Source organism: Pelophylax lessonae, assembly GCF_965119305.1.
Source record: "Pelophylax lessonae genome assembly, chromosome: 11".
Classification (NCBI taxonomy): domain Eukaryota; kingdom Metazoa; phylum Chordata; class Amphibia; order Anura; family Ranidae; genus Pelophylax; species Pelophylax lessonae.
The window spans coordinates 4,891,554-4,910,095 of record NC_138778.1 but is presented as its reverse complement, the minus strand read 5'-3'; the positions used below and the strand labels follow the sequence as shown (position 1 = coordinate 4,910,095).

Sequence of the window (18,542 nt, the reverse complement as noted above, 5' to 3'; positions counted from 1 at the left end):
GAGCAAGACCGTGGGAGGAGTGGGCACGATCGCCGCCAGCCTCCCGCAATCTTCTGGGACACTGACAGGAGAACCACCTGCCTATGTAAACAAAACAGACGGCTCTCCTGTCAGACAGGCACAGTGAGATTGTGTGTCTCAACAAAGCTGAAACCCCCCATCTCTGTGTGCCTTTCACAGAGCCCCACCCCCCACAGTAAGCACAATTTAGGAGCACACTTAACCCCTTGATCACCCCCCAGTATTAACCATTTCCCTGCCAGTGTGATTTATACAGTAAAAGTGCATATTATTTAGCACTGATCACTGTATTGCTGTCACTGGTCCCCAAAAACTGTCACTTAGTGTCAGATTTGTCCGCCGCCGCAAATAGAGAACAACAGTTGTATGAAACAACTGTACATATGTGTGGACTTTATGGGCACATCATGGGACAGGTATACACACAATGTAAAAATAAACATTTATTAGTTCAGATTTAAAACCAATACCGAACTAAAATGGTGAAACTGACCAAAAAGAAGATCCAGATCACCAGACATGTATACAGAAGAACAGAACTACTGAATATAAGTCATGTACACACTAGAAATACAATACATATCGAGAATTGCATGGGTATGAAAATACGTCTGTTCAAAGGTCAACGCGTTTCGCGGTAAGCTTTGTCAGGACTGTATACAGACAGTTATATTCCTAAAATAAACAAAAAACAATATTAGTAATTATACATAATATACAATGTATTTATAAGTAAGTTCATGCAAGTTTTGCCTTTGTTTGGAGGAGGTTTGTCTACCATTAAAGTCATACTTACATACCAGCCAGCCACCCACCACACAGGGTGCCAGCCAGCCACCCACCACACAGGGTGCCAGCCACCCACCACACAGGGTGCCAGCCACCCACCACACAGGGTGCCAGCCAGCCACCCACCACACAGGGTGCCAGCCAGCCACCCACCAAAGGGTGCAAGCCAGCCAGCCACCACAGGGTGCAAGCCAGCTACCCACCAAAGGGTGCAAACCAGCCATGCACCACACAGGGTGCCAGCCAGCCACCCAACACAGGGTGCCAACCAGCCACCCACCAAAGGGTGCAAGCCAGCCACCCACCACAGGGTGCCATCCAGCCACCCACCACACAGGGTGCCAGCTTGCCACCCACCAAAGGGTGCCAGCCACCCACCACATAGGGTGCCAGCCAGCCACCCACCACACAGGGTGCCAGCCAGCCACCCACCACAGGGTGCCATCCAGCCACCCACCACACAGGGTGCCATCCAGCCACCCACCACATAGGGTGCCAGCCAGCCACCCACCACACAGGGTGCCAGCCAGCCACCCACCACAGGGTGCCATCCAGCCACCCACCACACAGGGTGCCAGCCAGCCAGCCACCCACCCACCACACAGGGTGCTAGCCACCCACCACAGGGTGCCAACCAGCCACCCACCACAGGGTGAACATTAACATGTTCAGTAACAGATTTGTGTCGAAAATTGTGTTTATTTTGCAAAACTTTAAATGTTCAAAATATCGGCCCATTTCGGCCGATACCGATATGCAATGGCCAAAATATCGATATCTGCAACGAAAAACCGATATCAGTGGATCCCTATGATATAGACAGACATATACTCTGTAGTGGTAATGCTGATGTATTGATGGAGGTGTAGAATGATTGTCAGTAGGGAGCGCGCTCCTGCCGGTACATGGGCACTCTGATGACTTCTATGATGATATAAGAGAAGCTGCATGTTTTTGTATTGGTGTGTGCGGAGATGACAGGTGCTCTTTGTTGGCACGGTGAACAGGCTGGGGGGCTTTTCTCAGGTGTGACGTTGGTCTTTGTTTTCGGCACGCTGTAAAGCGTCTGCTGTCAGCACCCTTTTCATCCTCACTCTCACCTCGTGTTTGTGTTGCTGCATCGTCTGTTCCCCTCCCTCGATCCTCGTCACAAGTTCAGCCACCTGCGGCCTGTAGGATTACCACCCCCCATTAGGAGGCACAGCGCCATGGTGATCACTAAGTACAGCCATGATGACAGCAGGCCGCTGTTCTTCCTAATTTTTGTTGTTCTTGGGCAGAATGGGTGAAATTTTTGCATTTTTCTGTCATTGTGCTCCATTCACACCTGTGACATTTACTGTGCAAATATTTCCAGTCTCATGTGGCCTCCTGAACTCGCAATGTCATGCCGTGCAACGCAAGGGGCACAATAACTCCTCGCCGTCCTCGGGGTTTTGGAACGGAAGAAGGGAATTTTGAGACAGAGAAAATCTCCAGGTTGTTGAAGTTTATTATTGAAGCTTCCATTTTTTTCTTTATTAAAATAATAATCATGTCATACTTATGGTTTTGCTTAGAGCAGCCCCAATCCTCTTCTTCTGGGGTCCCCCGCTGGTGCTCCTCGCTCCTCCTCTTTGGCGAGTGCCCCCATAGAAAGCTGCTTTCTATGGGGGCACTCTTGCAGGCTCATTCCTGAGCTGCCCTGTCTGTGTCTATAGACACAAATAGCAGGGCTCTGCCCTGCCCCCGCGGTCTCTCCTCACAGGATTTGACTGACAACACCTGGAGCCAATGGCTTCCACTGCTTTCAGTCTCCCCAGTAAGGAGAGAGAGAGCCGCTGATCTCGTGCACAACACAGGATCGAGATTGGGCTCAGGTAATTATAGAGGGAAAGGGGGGGGGGGGGGGATCCTGCAGCACAGAAGATTTTTTATCTTAATGCAGAGGTCTCCCAGCTTTGTAAGCAAAGGGCCAGTTTATTGTCCTTCAGACTTTAGGGGGGGGGGGGGTGGGGGGAATAATGGGAATACACCCAAGATACAGGCAGGGAGAGTTCTTCCTCCATTATGAGGGTTTGGCTATTTTTTCCTGATTGATATCAGCTCAGCTGATGGTAAAGTGGAGCTTTCACTTCATAGGATTCCATGAATAATCTCCTAACCTTTCACAATATAGAAAAGCTGTATCATTTGTTCGATTAGCTCCACCCTTTATTATTTATACGCTCTAGTCCAATGGCTTTGCCTAGGCTCAGATGACATCATCACTCTGCTGCAAGCAGGAGGAAGCATTTCCTCAGTCTCCCCTCCCCCAGTGACCAGACTGCAATATTATATCTTTGCAGCAACTTGCAAGGTGAGAGGATGCAGCAGGGGCTGACCTGTGTCAGACATTTGTGAAAACAGCCAAGAACTGCAAATCTCCAGAAATCAGGAGCCATAGAGGCCGTTCTATTGCCCCAGAGCACAGACTATCGGATGATTTACTGCCTTTTGGCTGGAATTAAGGCCGCCAGCATGAAGAGGCGCTCAACACTTTACCAGGCTTGAAAGTTAATTCTGTTTTAAAGACATTATCTTCACTAAAATGGGTCGTAGATGTTGTAAAACGACCAAAGGGTTTTGTTATGCCGCCATTTGCATACAGATTACACAACGGGTACAAAGAGCTTAGAGGTAACTGATGAAAAGGAAACGTCCAATTCTATGCCACTCAACACTCATGTCTCTCTTTCTTTGTCTTGCAGTTTTTCGAGGTGCCGTTTGACTCCAACATGAACAGAACAAAGAGCCGGCCGCTGGTACGGGGGCAAGTCAGGTAAGAGAGGCGCCGACCCGCTAACGTGGAGATGTCTGCTAGTCAATGTCCTAATCCACCAATGTCTCCAGAGACCGACCTCACATGGGACGGATGAGAGAGCCTCCACATGAATGTTTTACATAAACTCCTCCAAACTTTACATTACTTCCTATTTTCTTCTCTTCTTTCTGTTCTTTTCCTTTCCCTTCTCTTATCTTCTACTCCTCTTCTCATCTCCTCCCTCTCTTCTCATCTCCTCCCTCTCTTCTCATCTCCTCCCTCTCTTCTCATCTCCTCCCTCTCTTCTCATCTCCTCCCTCTCTTCTCATCTCCTCTCCTCCCTCTCTTCTCATCTCCTCTCCTCCCTCTCTTCTCCTCTCCTCCCTCTCTTCTCATCTCCTCCCTCTCTTCTCATCTCCTCTCCTCCCTCTCTTCTCATCTCCTCTCCTCCCTCTCTTCTCCTCTCCTCCCTCTCTTCTCATCTCCTCCCTCTCTTCTCATCTCCTCCCTCTCTTCTCATCTCCTCTCCTCCCTCTCTTCTCATCTCATTTCCTTCCTCTCTTCTCATCTCCTTCCTCTCTTCTCATCTCCTCCCTCTCTTCTCATCTCCTCCCTCTCCTCTCCTCCCTCTCTTCTCATCTCCTTCTCTTCTCAGCTCCTCCCTGCTCCTCCCTCTCTTCTCCTCTCCTCCCTCTCTTCTCCTCTCCTCCCTCTCTTCTCATCTCAACTCCTCCGTCTCTCTTCTTTTCTCATTTCCTCCTTCATTTATCTTCTCATCTCCTCTCCTCTTCTTGTCTTTTCCTCTTTTCGTCTCTTCTTCTTCTCGTCTTGTCTCTTCTCCTCTCGTCTCTTCCTCTTTTCCTCCCTTCCTCCTACCTTCCTCCTCTCCTCTTCTCTTTCTCCTCTTCTCTTTCTCCTCTTCTCTTTCTCCTCTTCTCTTTCTCCTCTTCTCTTTCTCCTCTTCTCTTTCTCCTCTTTCTCCTCTTCTCTTTCTCCTCTTCTCTTTCTCCTCTTCTCTTTCTCCTCTTCTCTTTCTCCTCTTCTCTTTCTCCTCTTCTCCTCCTCCTATTCTCTTCTAATCTCCTCCTCCTCCTTTTCATCTCCTCCTCCTCCTTTTCATCTCCTCCTCCTTCTCTTCCCATCTCCTCCTCCTTCTCTTCCCATCTCCTCCTCCTTCTCTTCCCATCTCCTCCTCCTTCTCTTCCCATCTCCTCCTCCTCCTTCTCTTCTCATCTCCTCCTCCTTCTCTTCTCATCTCCTCCTCCTTCTCTTCTCCTTCTCTTCTCCTTCTCTTCTCATCTCCTCCTCTTCTCATCTCCTCCTCCTTTTCTTATCTCCTCCTTCTCTTCTCCTCCTTCTTCTCATCTCCTCCTCCTTCTCTTCTCATCTCCTCCTCCTTCTCTTCTCATCTCCTCCTCCTTCTCTTCTCCTCCTTCTCTTCTCATCTCCTCCTCCTTCTCTTCTCCTTCTCTTCTCATCTCCTCCTCCTCCTTCTCTTCCCATCTCCTCCTCCTCCTTCTCTTCTCATCTCCTCCTCCTTCTCTTCTCATCTCCTCCTCCTTCTCTTCTCATCTCCTCCTCCTTCTCTTCTCATCTCCTCCTCCTTCTCTTCTCATCTCCTCCTCCTTCTCTTCTCCTCCTTCTCTTCTCATCTCCTCCTCCTTCTCTTCTCATCTCCTCCTCCTTCTCTTCTCCTTCTCTTCTCATCTCCTCCTCTTCTCATCTCCTCCTCCCTTTCTTATCTCCTCCTTCTCTTCTCCTCCTTCTCTTCTCATATCCCCCTTCTCATATCCCCCTCTGGAGGCCAGTACCTGGAAGATATATTACAAGAAGAGCAAAAACCAATGATCTTTTTAACTGTCTGTAAGGGTTCCATTGTGACCATCATTGTAAGGGGGAAGTCTTCCCACTGAACACCTTTGTAAGGGGGAAGTCTTCCCAATGATTAATCCATGTCTATATAGACCTTGCTCTGTACTCTGTTGCGCAGTCATGTTGGAACAGGAAGGGGTCATCCCCAAACTCCTCCCACAGAGTTCCCTTCACTGGAACTAAGGGGCCAAGCCCAACCCCTGAAATACAACCCCACACCATAATCCCCCCTCCACCAAATGATTTGGACCAGTGCACAAAGCAAGGTCCATAAAGACATGGTTCACCTCACAAATGCTCTTCTGGAAGAATGGTGAAACATTCCCATAGACACTCCTAAACCTTGTGGACAGCCTTCCCAGAAGAGTTAAAGCTGTTATAGCTGCAAAGGGTGGAGCCAACTCAATATTGAACCCTACGGACTAAGACTGGGATGCCATTAAAGTTCATGTGTGTGTAAAGACAGGCGTCCCAATACTTTTGACAGTCATGGTGGAACAGAAAAGAGTCTTCTGCCACAAGGTTGGGAATTTACTATAAACCGTATCCTTCACTGGAAACATTGGAACACCATTTGTAGACTGGCCACAGACTGTACATTTGGTCGTATAATGTAGGTGTGATGGTAAGGCCCCTTTCACTTTGCCGCAATTTTGACGCGATTTTGAGCAGTGGCTCAGGGCTATATACCCCAAAACTCATTAAAATCGTGCCAAAGTAGTGCAGGAACTACTTTGAAGTCGGTGTGACTTCAAAACGCACTGATATGAATGGGGCTCATTGAAAATAATGGAAAACGACTTGTCATGCGATTTTGCGGTCCAAAATCGCGGGACAAGTCGCACTAGTGTGAAAGGGGCCTTAGATGTCCACAAGCTTTGGTTAGTGACAGTTGCAGTCTTGTTTTTCTCCTGTGGAAGTTGTGTGATTCTGATTGGATCGCCTCCCTTCCTACAACTGTTCATCTTTAATTTTCTTATGTTTTATGAACCTTTCTTTGCAAATTTGCCACAAACACGACATTTCAGTCTCAGTTAATGACAGCGTTTTCTACGTCTCCAGTAAAGCGTGTTTGTTACACTGCGCTGCGATCATTAGTGCTGGGGATCATTTCTAGGAATAACACGGGTTTTCTCCTCCCCCTCCGGGGTGTTTGTCATTGTTGGTTGGGCGCTCTCGCTTGGTTCCACAGGATGAAGAGGAGGGAATGGTGTTGGGTGAAAATTACTGACACCCCTCCAGGCAACATTCTGCATTATTTTTTGAAAACACTGAATGCTCGAGCAGAGCCGCTTCCCCCCGCCCCCCCCCCCCCCCCCCCCGTGTTAATTACAAGGACTCAAAACAGGGCAATTTTATTAGAAAACCTCATCAAGTCTCTCTCGCCATCACTTTCTGTCACTCGGTGTGATTTCTGCTGCACCCTGAGAACATTCTGTTAGGGATTGCATGTCAGCCTTGTGCTGCAGAAATCTTCTATAAAACACCTGTCTGCACCACCTCCCCCATGTTTAGATTTCACGGCTGGATGGTAACGAATACAACTCAAAGCCTAATGTGCTGACTTTGTCATTTTATTTATTATTTTTCCTGGATTTTAAGAACGGCAGAAAGATAGACTTTGTTTTCTGTTTTTTAAATGGTGCTGCAAAAAACATTTACGAGGGGCCAGTTCACCTGTTTGAATGGCTGTGATTGAGCTGTCATTGGATAGCTCGGATTAATGGCAGAATGTACAAAGCCAATCAGAGTGGCTCTGTACCTTCTGATGAGTGAAAATCCCAGCTGTGTTTATAATGGAGAAAAGAGGAGCTCTGAATTTTTATAGACATAGTAGGAAGGAAAATCGCGGTAGATCAAAAGTGTGTGGGGTTGGGGGGGTTTAACCCCTCCCCTCCACCGCCTCCCGGCCCTTTAACAGGGTCTAAATGCCAGGAGACGGTGGGGGGTTGTCAACCCCCCCCTCCACCGCCTCCCGGCCCTTTCACACTGTCTAAATGCCGAGAGGCAGTGGGGGGAGGGGTGTTAGCCCGCTTCATCAGTAACCATCAGTGCAGCCTGTTAGTACCACTTCATCAGTGACCATCAGTGCAGCCTATCAGTAAGGCTTCATCAGTGACCATCAGTGCAGCCTATCAGTACGGCTTCATCAGTGACCATCAGTGCAGCCTATCAGTACCGCTTCATCAGTGCAGCCTGTTAGTACCACTTCATCAGTGACCATCAGTGCAGCCTATCAGTACCGCTTCATCAGTGACCATCAGTGCAGCCTATCGATACGGCTTCATCAGTGACCATCAGTGCAGCCTATCAGTGCTGCTTCATCAGTGACCATCAGTGCTGCTTCATCAGTGACCATCAGTGCAGCCTATTAGTGCCGCTTCATCAGTGACCATCAGTGTACTCCTAATAGGAACACAACTAAAGGGATGCAGCCCCAGCAGATTTCCTCATTAGAGCCCTGCAGCTGCACAGCTGATAGATAATTATGAAACCACTCCCATTAGACCCACTCAGCACAGAGGAACAAACAATGATTTCTTCAGAATAACAAAAGGTAGAAATCTGCAACAAAGTTTGTTACATTCCCTGCAATGTACAGAGATCACCCAGAGGAGGGTGTTTTTTTTTTTTTTTCTCAAAAAAAAATGGAGTTCCGCTTTAAAGTCCCAATTCTCTCCTTTTTGTCCCGTCATATCGCTGTATTCATGGCAGACTCGTGCTTCCATTCGGCGGCAGGTCGCTGAAACGGGTCAAAGGTGCTTAAAACTCCATTTTAGCAGCAAGTTATTTCTGCTGACTGCAAAAGCAGAAACTAATAAAAGAAAAGCGTCTTTTCCTGCTGAAATCTATAGTTGTGACAGTTCACCTTTCACTCGGAATACATTGAAGCCGGCTGTAGATTGTAAATGGGGGATGGGGGGGGGGGGAGGTAAAATATATAGAAACAAGTCTTGTATTTCTCTTTGTGACATGTCGTGTGCCTTGTACCACGCGAGCTCGGCTGCTTCTAAATGTCAGAGCCGTGCGCTGATCCGCTCCAGGCGGAGAGCAAGGAGAGCGGCGGGAGTCCAGCGGAGCAGAATCATTAGGAGGACAGAATAGTTCAAATTCCCATCGCACACCTTCCTGGGTATGGGCATCAGTTGTGGGTGCTGCAGAGATCACCAGCCGGACACTGGATCTATCACAGATACATACATATTCACCAGCCGGACACTGGATCTATCACAGATACATACATATTCACCAGCTGGACACTGGATCTATCACAGGTACATACATATTCACCAGCTGGACACTGGATCTATCACAGATACATACATATTCACCAGCTGGACACTGGATCTATCACTTGTACATACATATTCACCAGCTGGACACTGGATCTATCACAGGTACATACATATTCACCAGCTGGACACTGGATCTATCTCAGATACATACATATTCACCAGCTGGACACTGGATCTCTATCACTTGTACATACATATTCACCAGCTGGGCACTGGATCTATCACAGATACATACATATTCACCAGCTGGACACTGGATCTATCACAGATACATACATATTCACCAGCTGGACACTGGATCTATCACAGGTACATACATATTCACCAGCTGGACACGGGATCTATCACAGATACATACATATTCACCAGCTGGACACTGGATCTATCACTGATACATACATATTCACCAGCTGGGCACTGGATCTATCACAGATACATACATATTCACCAGCTGGACACTGGATCTATCACCGATACATACATATTCACCAGCTGGACACTGGATCTATCACCGATACATACATATTCACCAGCTGGGCACTGGATCTATCACAGATACATACATATTCACCAGCTGGACACTGGATCTATCACTCGTACATACATATTCACCAGCTGGGCACTGGATCTATCGCAGATACATACATATTCACCAGCTGGACACTGGATCTATCACCGATGCATACATATTCACCAGCTGGGCACTGGATCTATCACAGATACATACATATTCACCAGCTGGACACTGGATCTATCACCGATGCATACATATTCACCAGCTGGACACTGGATCTATCACTGATACATACATATTCACCAGCTGGGCACTGGATCTATCACAGATACATACATATTCACCAGCTGGACACTGGATCTATCACCGATGCATACATATTCACCAGCTGGACACTGGATCTATCACCAATACATACATATTCACCAGCTGGACACTGGATCTATCACAGATACATACATATTCACCAGCTGGACACTGGATCTATCACAGATACATACATATTCACCAGCTGGACACTGGATCTATCACAGATACATACATATTCACCAGCTGGGCACTGGATCTATCACAGATACATACATATTCACCAGCTGGACACTGGATCTATCACCGATACATACATATTCACCAGCTGGACACTGGATCTATCACAGATACATACATATTCACCAGCTGGACACTGGATCTATCACCGATACATACATATTCACCAGCTGGGCACTAGATCTATCACAGATACATACATATTCACCAGCTGGGCACTGGATCTATCACAGATACATACATATTCACCAGCTGGACACTGGATCTATCACCGATACATACATATTCACCAGCTGGACACTGGATCTATCACAGATACATACATATTCACCAGCTGGACACTGGATCTATCACCGATACATACATATTCACCAGCTGGGCACTGGATCTATCACCGATACATACATATTCACCAGCTGGGCACTGGATCTATCACAGATACATACATATTCACCAGCTGGACACTGAATCTTTAACTCGTACATACATATTCACCAGCTGAACACTGGATCTATCACAGATACATACATATTCACCAGCTGGACACTGGATCTATCACAGATACATACATATTCACCAGCTGGACACTGGATCTATCACCGATACATACATATTCACCAGCTGGACACTGGATCTATCACCGATACATACATATTCACCAGCTGGACACTGGATCTATCACCGATACATACATATTCACCAGCTGGACACTGGATCTATCACCGATACATACATATTCACCAGCTGGGCACTGGATCTATCACCGATACATACATATTCACCAGCTGGACACTGGATCCATCAGAGGTACATACATATTCACCAGCTGGACACTGGATCTATCACTCGTACATACATATTCACCAGCTGGGCACTGGATCTATCACAGATACATACATATTCACCAGCTGGACACTGGATCTATCACCGATGCATACATATTCACCAGCTGGACACTGGATCTATCACTGATACATACATATTCACCAGCTGGACACTGGATCTATCACAGATACATACATATTCACCAGCTGGACACTGGATCTATCACAGATACATACATATTCACCAGCTGGACACTGGATCTATCACCAATACATACATATTCACCAGCTGGACACTGGATCTATCACAGATACATACATATTCACCAGCTGGACACTGGATCTATCACAGATACATACATATTCACCAGCTGGACACTGGATCTATCACAGATACATACATATTCACCAGCTGGGCACTGGATCTATCACAGATACATACATATTCACCAGCTGGACACTGGATCTATCACCGATACATACATATTCACCAGCTGGACACTGGATCTATCACAGATACATACATATTCACCAGCTGGACACTGGATCTATCACCGATACATACATATTCACCAGCTGGGCACTGGATCTATCACAGATACATACATATTCACCAGCTGGGCACTGGATCTATCACAGATACATACATATTCACCAGCTGGACACTGGATCTATCACCGATACATACATATTCACCAGCTGGACACTGGATCTATCACAGATACATACATATTCACCAGCTGGACACTGGATCTATCACCGATACATACATATTCACCAGCTGGGCACTGGATCTATCACCGATACATACATATTCACCAGCTGGGCACTGGATCTATCACAGATACATACATATTCACCAGCTGGACACTGAATCTTTAACTCGTACATACATATTCACCAGCTGAACACTGGATCTATCACAGACACATACATATTCACCAGCTGGACACGGGATCTATCACAGATACATACATATTCACCAGCTGGACACTGGATCTATCACCGATACATACATATTCACCAGCTGGACACTGGATCTATCACCGATACATACATATTCACCAGCTGGACACTGGATCTATCACCGATACATACATATTCACCAGCTGGACACTGGATCTATCACCGATACATACATATTCACCAGCTGGGCACTGGATCTATCACCGATACATACATATTCACCAGCTGGACACTGGATCCATCAGAGGTACATACATATTCACCAGCTGGACACTGGATCTATCACTCGTACATACATATTCACCAGCTGGGCACTGGATCTATCACAGGTACATACATATTCACCAGCTGGACACTGGATCTATCACCGATACATACATATTCACCAGCTGGACACTGGATCTATCACAGATACATACATATTCACCAGCTGGACACTGGATCTATCACAGATACATACATATTCACCAGCTGGACACTGGATCTATCACCGATACATACATATTCACCAGCTGGACACTGGATCTATCACCGATACATAAATATTCACCAGCTGGACACTGGATCTATCACAGATACATACATATTCACCAGCTGGACACTGGATCTATCACAGATACATAAATTTTCACCAGCTGGACACTGGATCTATCACCGATACATACATATTCACCAGCTGGACACTGGATCTATCACCGATACATACATATTCACCAGCTGGACACTGGATCTATCACCGATACATAAATATTCACCAGCTGGGCACTGGATCTATCACCGATACATACATATTCACCAGCTGGACACTGGATCTATCACCGATACATAAATATTCACCAGCTGGGCACTGGATCTATCACAGATACATACATATTCACCAGCTGGACACTGGATCTATCACCGATACATACATATTCACCAGCTGGACACTGGATCTATCACAGATACATACATATTCACCAGCTGGACACTGGATCTATCACAGATACATAAATTTTCACCAGCTGGACACTGGATCTATCACCGATACATACATATTCACCAGCTGGACACTGGATCTATCACCGATACATACATATTCACCAGCTGGACACTGGATCTATCACCGATACATACATATTCACCAGCTGGACACTGGATCTATCACAGGTACATACATATTCACCAGCTGGGCACTGGATCTATCACCGATACATACATATTCACCAGCTGGGCACTGGATCTATCACAGATACATACATATTCACCAGCTGGACACTGGATCTATCACCGATACATACATATTCACCAGCTGGACACTGGATCTATCACCGATACATACATATTCACCAGCTGGACACTGGATCTATCACCGATACATACATATTCACCAGCTGGGCACTGGATCTATCACCGATACATACATATTCCCCAGCTGGGCACTGGATCTATCACAGACACATACATATTCACCAGCTGGACACGGCATCTATCACAGATACATACATATTCACCAGCTGGACACTGGATCTATCACAGATACATACATATTCACCAGCTGGACACGGGATCTATCACAGATACATACATATTCACCAGCTGGACACTGGATCTATCACAGATACATACATATTCACCAGCTGGACACTGGATCTATCACAGATACATACATATTCACCAGCTGGACACTGGATCTATCACAGATACATACATATTCACCAGCTGGACACTGGATCTATCACAGATACATAAATTTTCACCAGCTGGACACTGGATCTATCACCGATACATACATATTCACCAGCTGGACACTGGATCTATCACCGATACATACATATTCACCAGCTGGACACTGGATCTATCACCGATACATACATATTCACCAGCTGGACACTGGATCTATCACAGGTACATACATATTCACCAGCTGGGCACTGGATCTATCACCGATACATACATATTCACCAGCTGGGCACTGGATCTATCACAGATACATACATATTCACCAGCTGGACACTGGATCTATCACCGATACATACATATTCACCAGCTGGACACTGGATCTATCACCGATACATACATATTCACCAGCTGGACACTGGATCTATCACCGATACATACATATTCACCAGCTGGGCACTGGATCTATCACCGATACATACATATTCCCCAGCTGGGCACTGGATCTATCACAGACACATACATATTCACCAGCTGGACACGGCATCTATCACAGATACATACATATTCACCAGCTGGACACTGGATCTATCACAGATACATACATATTCACCAGCTGGACACGGGATCTATCACAGATACATACATATTCACCAGCTGGACACTGGATCTATCACAGATACATACATATTCACCAGCTGGACACTGGATCTATCACAGATATATACACTGGAATCTCTCTGGAATGATCACAGAGCCCCTGTGATCCTTCTATGTAGGATTACATGTCTCTATGATCATTTCACAACCCCTTCCCTGCCAGTGTCATTATTACAGTGACAGTGCACATTTTTAGCACTGATTACTGTAGTAATGTCACTGGTCCCCCCAAAAGTGTCAAAAATGTCAGTTAGGGGTCCGATCTGTCCGCCGCAATGTTGCAGCCCCGCTAAAAATCGCAGATCGCCGCCATTACTAGTAAAAAAAACAATAAAAATAACACAAATCTTTCCCGTAGTTTGTAGACGCGATAACTTTTGTGCAAACCAATCAAAATACGCTTATTGTGATTTTTTTTCTTTTTACCAAAAATATGTAGCAGACAAAAAATTGGCCTAAAATGTAAAAAAAATTTGATTTTTAAGGTTTTTTTTTTTTTGAGAATGTTACATAGTAGAATGTGAAAAATATATTTTTTTTTATTTTCCAGAATTGTCGCTCTTTTTTTTGTTTATAGCCCAAAAAAAAAAAAAATGGCAGATGTGATCAAATACCACCAAAAGAAATCTCTATTTGTGGGAAAAAAAAAGGACATCAATTTTATTTGGGTACAGCGTCGCACAACCGCGCAATTGTCCATTAAAGTAACGCAGTGCCGAATCGCAAAATATGGCCTGGTCATTAAAGGGGCAAATCCTTCCAGTCCGGAAGTGGTTAAAATGTTTCGGCAGTCCCATAGCAGTCAGTGAAGGAGTTCCTGTGACTGGTAACCCATCCATAGCGCTGGCACCTCGCCGCTGGCACCTCGCGGCTGGCACCTCGCCGCTGACACCTCACCGCTGACACCACACCGCAGACACCTCGCCGCAGACACCTCGCCGCAGACACCTCGCCGCAGACACCTCGCCGCAGACACCTCGCCGCAGACACCTCGCCGCAGACACCTCGCCGCAGACACCTCGCCGCAGACACCTTGCCGCTGGCACCTCGCCGCTGGCACCACACTGCTGGCACCTCACCGCTGACACCTAGCCGTTGACACCTCACCGCTGGCACCTCGCCGCTTGCACCTCACTGCTGACACCACTGATTTTCTCAGCAGCTGGGAAGAGGAGACATGCTGATACTTTTAGTTCCACCAGCTTCTCCTTGTCTTTATTTTTGGCCTCCATATGCCCAGCATGCTGGGAAGTGACATTCTCTCTGCTGTGTTGTATGAATAATACAGAATGCCCCTCCCCCTGCCCCCGTTTTCTCTAATTCAGCCCAATATTAAGTATACAGAGCGTACATTCCAATGTGGGTGACCCGTGTATATACACATTGTGCTTGGGGGAGGCGGGCGAGTGATAAATCTAGAGATCAGCGCCCTGACACATCGCCCGGGAGCCCAGATGGACGGGGCACAATGGGGAAGTCATGGTGAATTTCGGTCAAAAAGCTTTTCCATCTGCTTTGAAGATGAGGCGGGCACAGAGTAGGGGGGGGCATACAAGACCCTCAATGTGTCCTCTACACAGGGGGTGCGAGGCCCGGACCAGCCTGCATGCCACCAATAGGGAGCCGTGTGTACAGCAACACTTTTCCTGCACCTGACAACTTCAGGAAGGGAGAGACTTCTTAGAACTGTTAAAGGGCTTTTTTACACTTGTGACTGTCATGGCCGTTCATCTAAAAAGCGATCCACTGTTAGTCGTTCCTCTGAAAAGTGATCCTGATTCCTCTATATAGATCTTTATATCACTAGAGGGGTCACCAGCAGGAGGAAGGAGGTCCTGATTCCTCTATATAGATCTTTATATCACTAGAGGGATCCCCAGCAGGAAGGAGGAGATCCTGATTCCTCTATATAGATCTTTATATCACTAGAGGGGTCACCAGCAGGAGGAAGGAGGTCCTTATTCCTATATATAGATCTTTATATCACTAGAGGGATCACCAGCAGGAGGAAGGAGGTCCTTATTCCTATATATAGATCTTTAGTTAGACCTTTAGAGTCCAGAGATGAGCAACAAAAATGGTGAAAGGTCTGAGGGATAAAACCTAATCAGGAGACACTGCAGGAACTTAACATGTACAGTTTTGAAGAAAGAAGAGGATGAAGCTAAGATCCAAAAAACGGGGACATAACCAGAAAGTAGCAGGAAGAACATTTAAAACGAACGTTAGTATTACCTTACTGAAAGAGTAGTTGATTCTCGGAACAAACTTCCAGCAGAGGTAGACAGTCAGTCAACAGTAACTTTAAACATGCTTTGCACAAACCTAAGGCCCCGTTCACACTGGGGCGATCCGACTTCCCGGGGCGACCTCACAGGTCGCGGCGCGCTGCTCGCACCGCGACCTCGGAGCGGCCGGCACGGACTTCATAACATTGAAGTCAATGCAGGTCGCTCCGGGTCGCCCCAAAGAAGCTCCGGACCCTTTTTCTAAGTCGGAGCGACTTGTGTCGCTCCTATTAGAACGGGTCCACAGCTTCTCTATGCCAGGCGACCTACGGCGACCTGTCAGGCGACCAGGTCGCCTGACAGGTCGCCCCAGTGTGAACGGGGTCTAAATCTATACTTGAACAAAGGTTAAACAAATAAAAACGGGGGGGGGGGTGCAGACTGGAAGGACCATTTGGTGTTTTTCTGCAGTAAGCAGATAATCTGATCTCCGCAGGTGTGTGCTGGTTTTATGGGGGCGTGTGCAATCAGTTAGGAATGGAAGTGAGTGCGGAGCGGCATGACATGGGTGGGATCCTGATGAAGGCGGACAGCAGAGTACACAGTGTCAGGACCCAGGGTCCTCCTGAAGAAGAGTAATAAGGTTCCTGGTGCATGAAGATTATACCATCACACCTCCCAATGAGAAACACATCATTCAGATACTTGCAGTAGCTGGTTGGCAGGAGATGTTGGGATTTGGAGGTTATCCAATCTGCCTTGGAAGGGAGATAATGCAGTATAATATATAAAGAGGTGCACACGTGTGAGACATAGGAGGAATATATTAACTCAACATCTGCAAGGATTTGCACAGGATCCATATTGTCGCCCAGCTTAATACTCCTTCCTGATACCAGCAGAACATTGAGTGCCTCAGGCAGACATTTCATGCTTATCATTCATCTAAAATACACAGAGAGAGCCAACCTCATCCATCCCACTGGCTGTGTGACCCCCTGATGGACAGCCGTGACCTCCAGCCTGCGACACACTACTGCCTGGTGTGTAAACAGGGTGCCAGGGGCATCCATCAGATCACAGGGAGATATATGGCCATTCTAATGCCTGGATGAAAAGCAGAGCCAGAATCCTTCATTACACATAAATAATGACCCCAAATAACAGACACGCTGCACCTGGGACACAAGAGCCAAAATACCCTGCAACTGATTCCTCCTCACTCAGGCTACAATGTTCTACCTTGTCAGAGATTTTCCTTTTAATGTGTTTGGTGGCCTATGACAAACCTTTCAGCTTCCCTTGGTTGTGATGTCCTAAAGTGGGAGTCCAGGCATTACTAAAGCTGGTCATTGATGGATCAAAATTTGGCCGGTCCCCATAGATGGATCAAAATTTGGCCGATCCCTGCTGAAATGGCCGAATTTCAACCCATCTATGTTCAGGCTATTAGTACATACGGTAAGTCGTTCTTTCGATCAACTTCTGTACAGCCAGCCTGTTGCAACATTTTTACTTGATCATAGCCAGCGGTGCTGATGAGTTCTGATTGTGGGGAGGCCTCCCCGCTGACAGAGTACAATAGCTCTGCGGGAGGGATTCCCCCAATGTTTTAATGGGGGAATTGATTCATTTTCTTTGTTCAACTTGCTGGTTGAAAAAAAGAAATCAAATTCTATATGGTCTGCCTAACTAAGCTTAAACCTGCACCAACCCCCTTCTAAATCTTAGGAGAGAGCAGCTGCAAAGCCTGTGCAGTGACATCACCCATAGGCCTTCTATGGTGCATCAGTTCTCGGCTGTCTCTCCCCTCCCCTGAAGCGGCCGCTGGAAGCCGATCATGTGACCTGACCAGACCGCCCTCAGAATAGGTAAGTATAAGTATCTTTCTTCTACAGGGTAGTTAGATTAGGATTTAGAAGTGGGGTGGTAGCAGGTTTAGGTTTAGCTAGTAATAATCTGGACTTCTACTTTAAGCAAACCATCCCTTTACTAATCCACCATGACATCACAAATGCACTTCATGTTAGGGATGCACCGATCCGATATTCAGATCGGATATCGGTGCCGATATGGCCCTGATAGCTGGATCGGGGGATCGGTAACATTGACCGATGCACGGGCCGATCCGGTTTTTGCTGAGTAACGACTTAGCCATCCCTTACTTGGTGTAGTAGTAGTAGTATGGGATGGGAGCCGCTACTTCCTGTATAGGGCCGGCTCACAGGCTAGGTGCATATGATATCACTCCGTACACATGAAGCAGCAGCTTTGCTCTGTACTGCAGCTGCATGCTTTGTGTAGCTCCGGATCGGTATCGGCGATTTCACAACGCCAGATATCAATATTGGGACCAAAAAAATCGGATCTGTGCATCCCTACTTC

The 18,542-nt window shown here is 46.7% G+C and overlaps 1 protein-coding gene across 1 annotated transcript in view; it reads left to right on the top strand.

The window, feature by feature from the left end:
• The window catches only part of COX10 (cytochrome c oxidase assembly factor heme A:farnesyltransferase COX10), a 144,084-nt gene that overhangs the window by 106,397 nt on the left and 19,145 nt on the right, over nucleotides 1–18,542 (top strand). Inside the window, exon 5 of the mRNA XM_082272691.1 lies at nucleotides 3,540–3,610. Within this exon, the coding sequence (XP_082128817.1) occupies nucleotides 3,540–3,610 (71 nt within the window). The remainder of the gene's footprint in view (nucleotides 1–3,539; nucleotides 3,611–18,542) is intronic.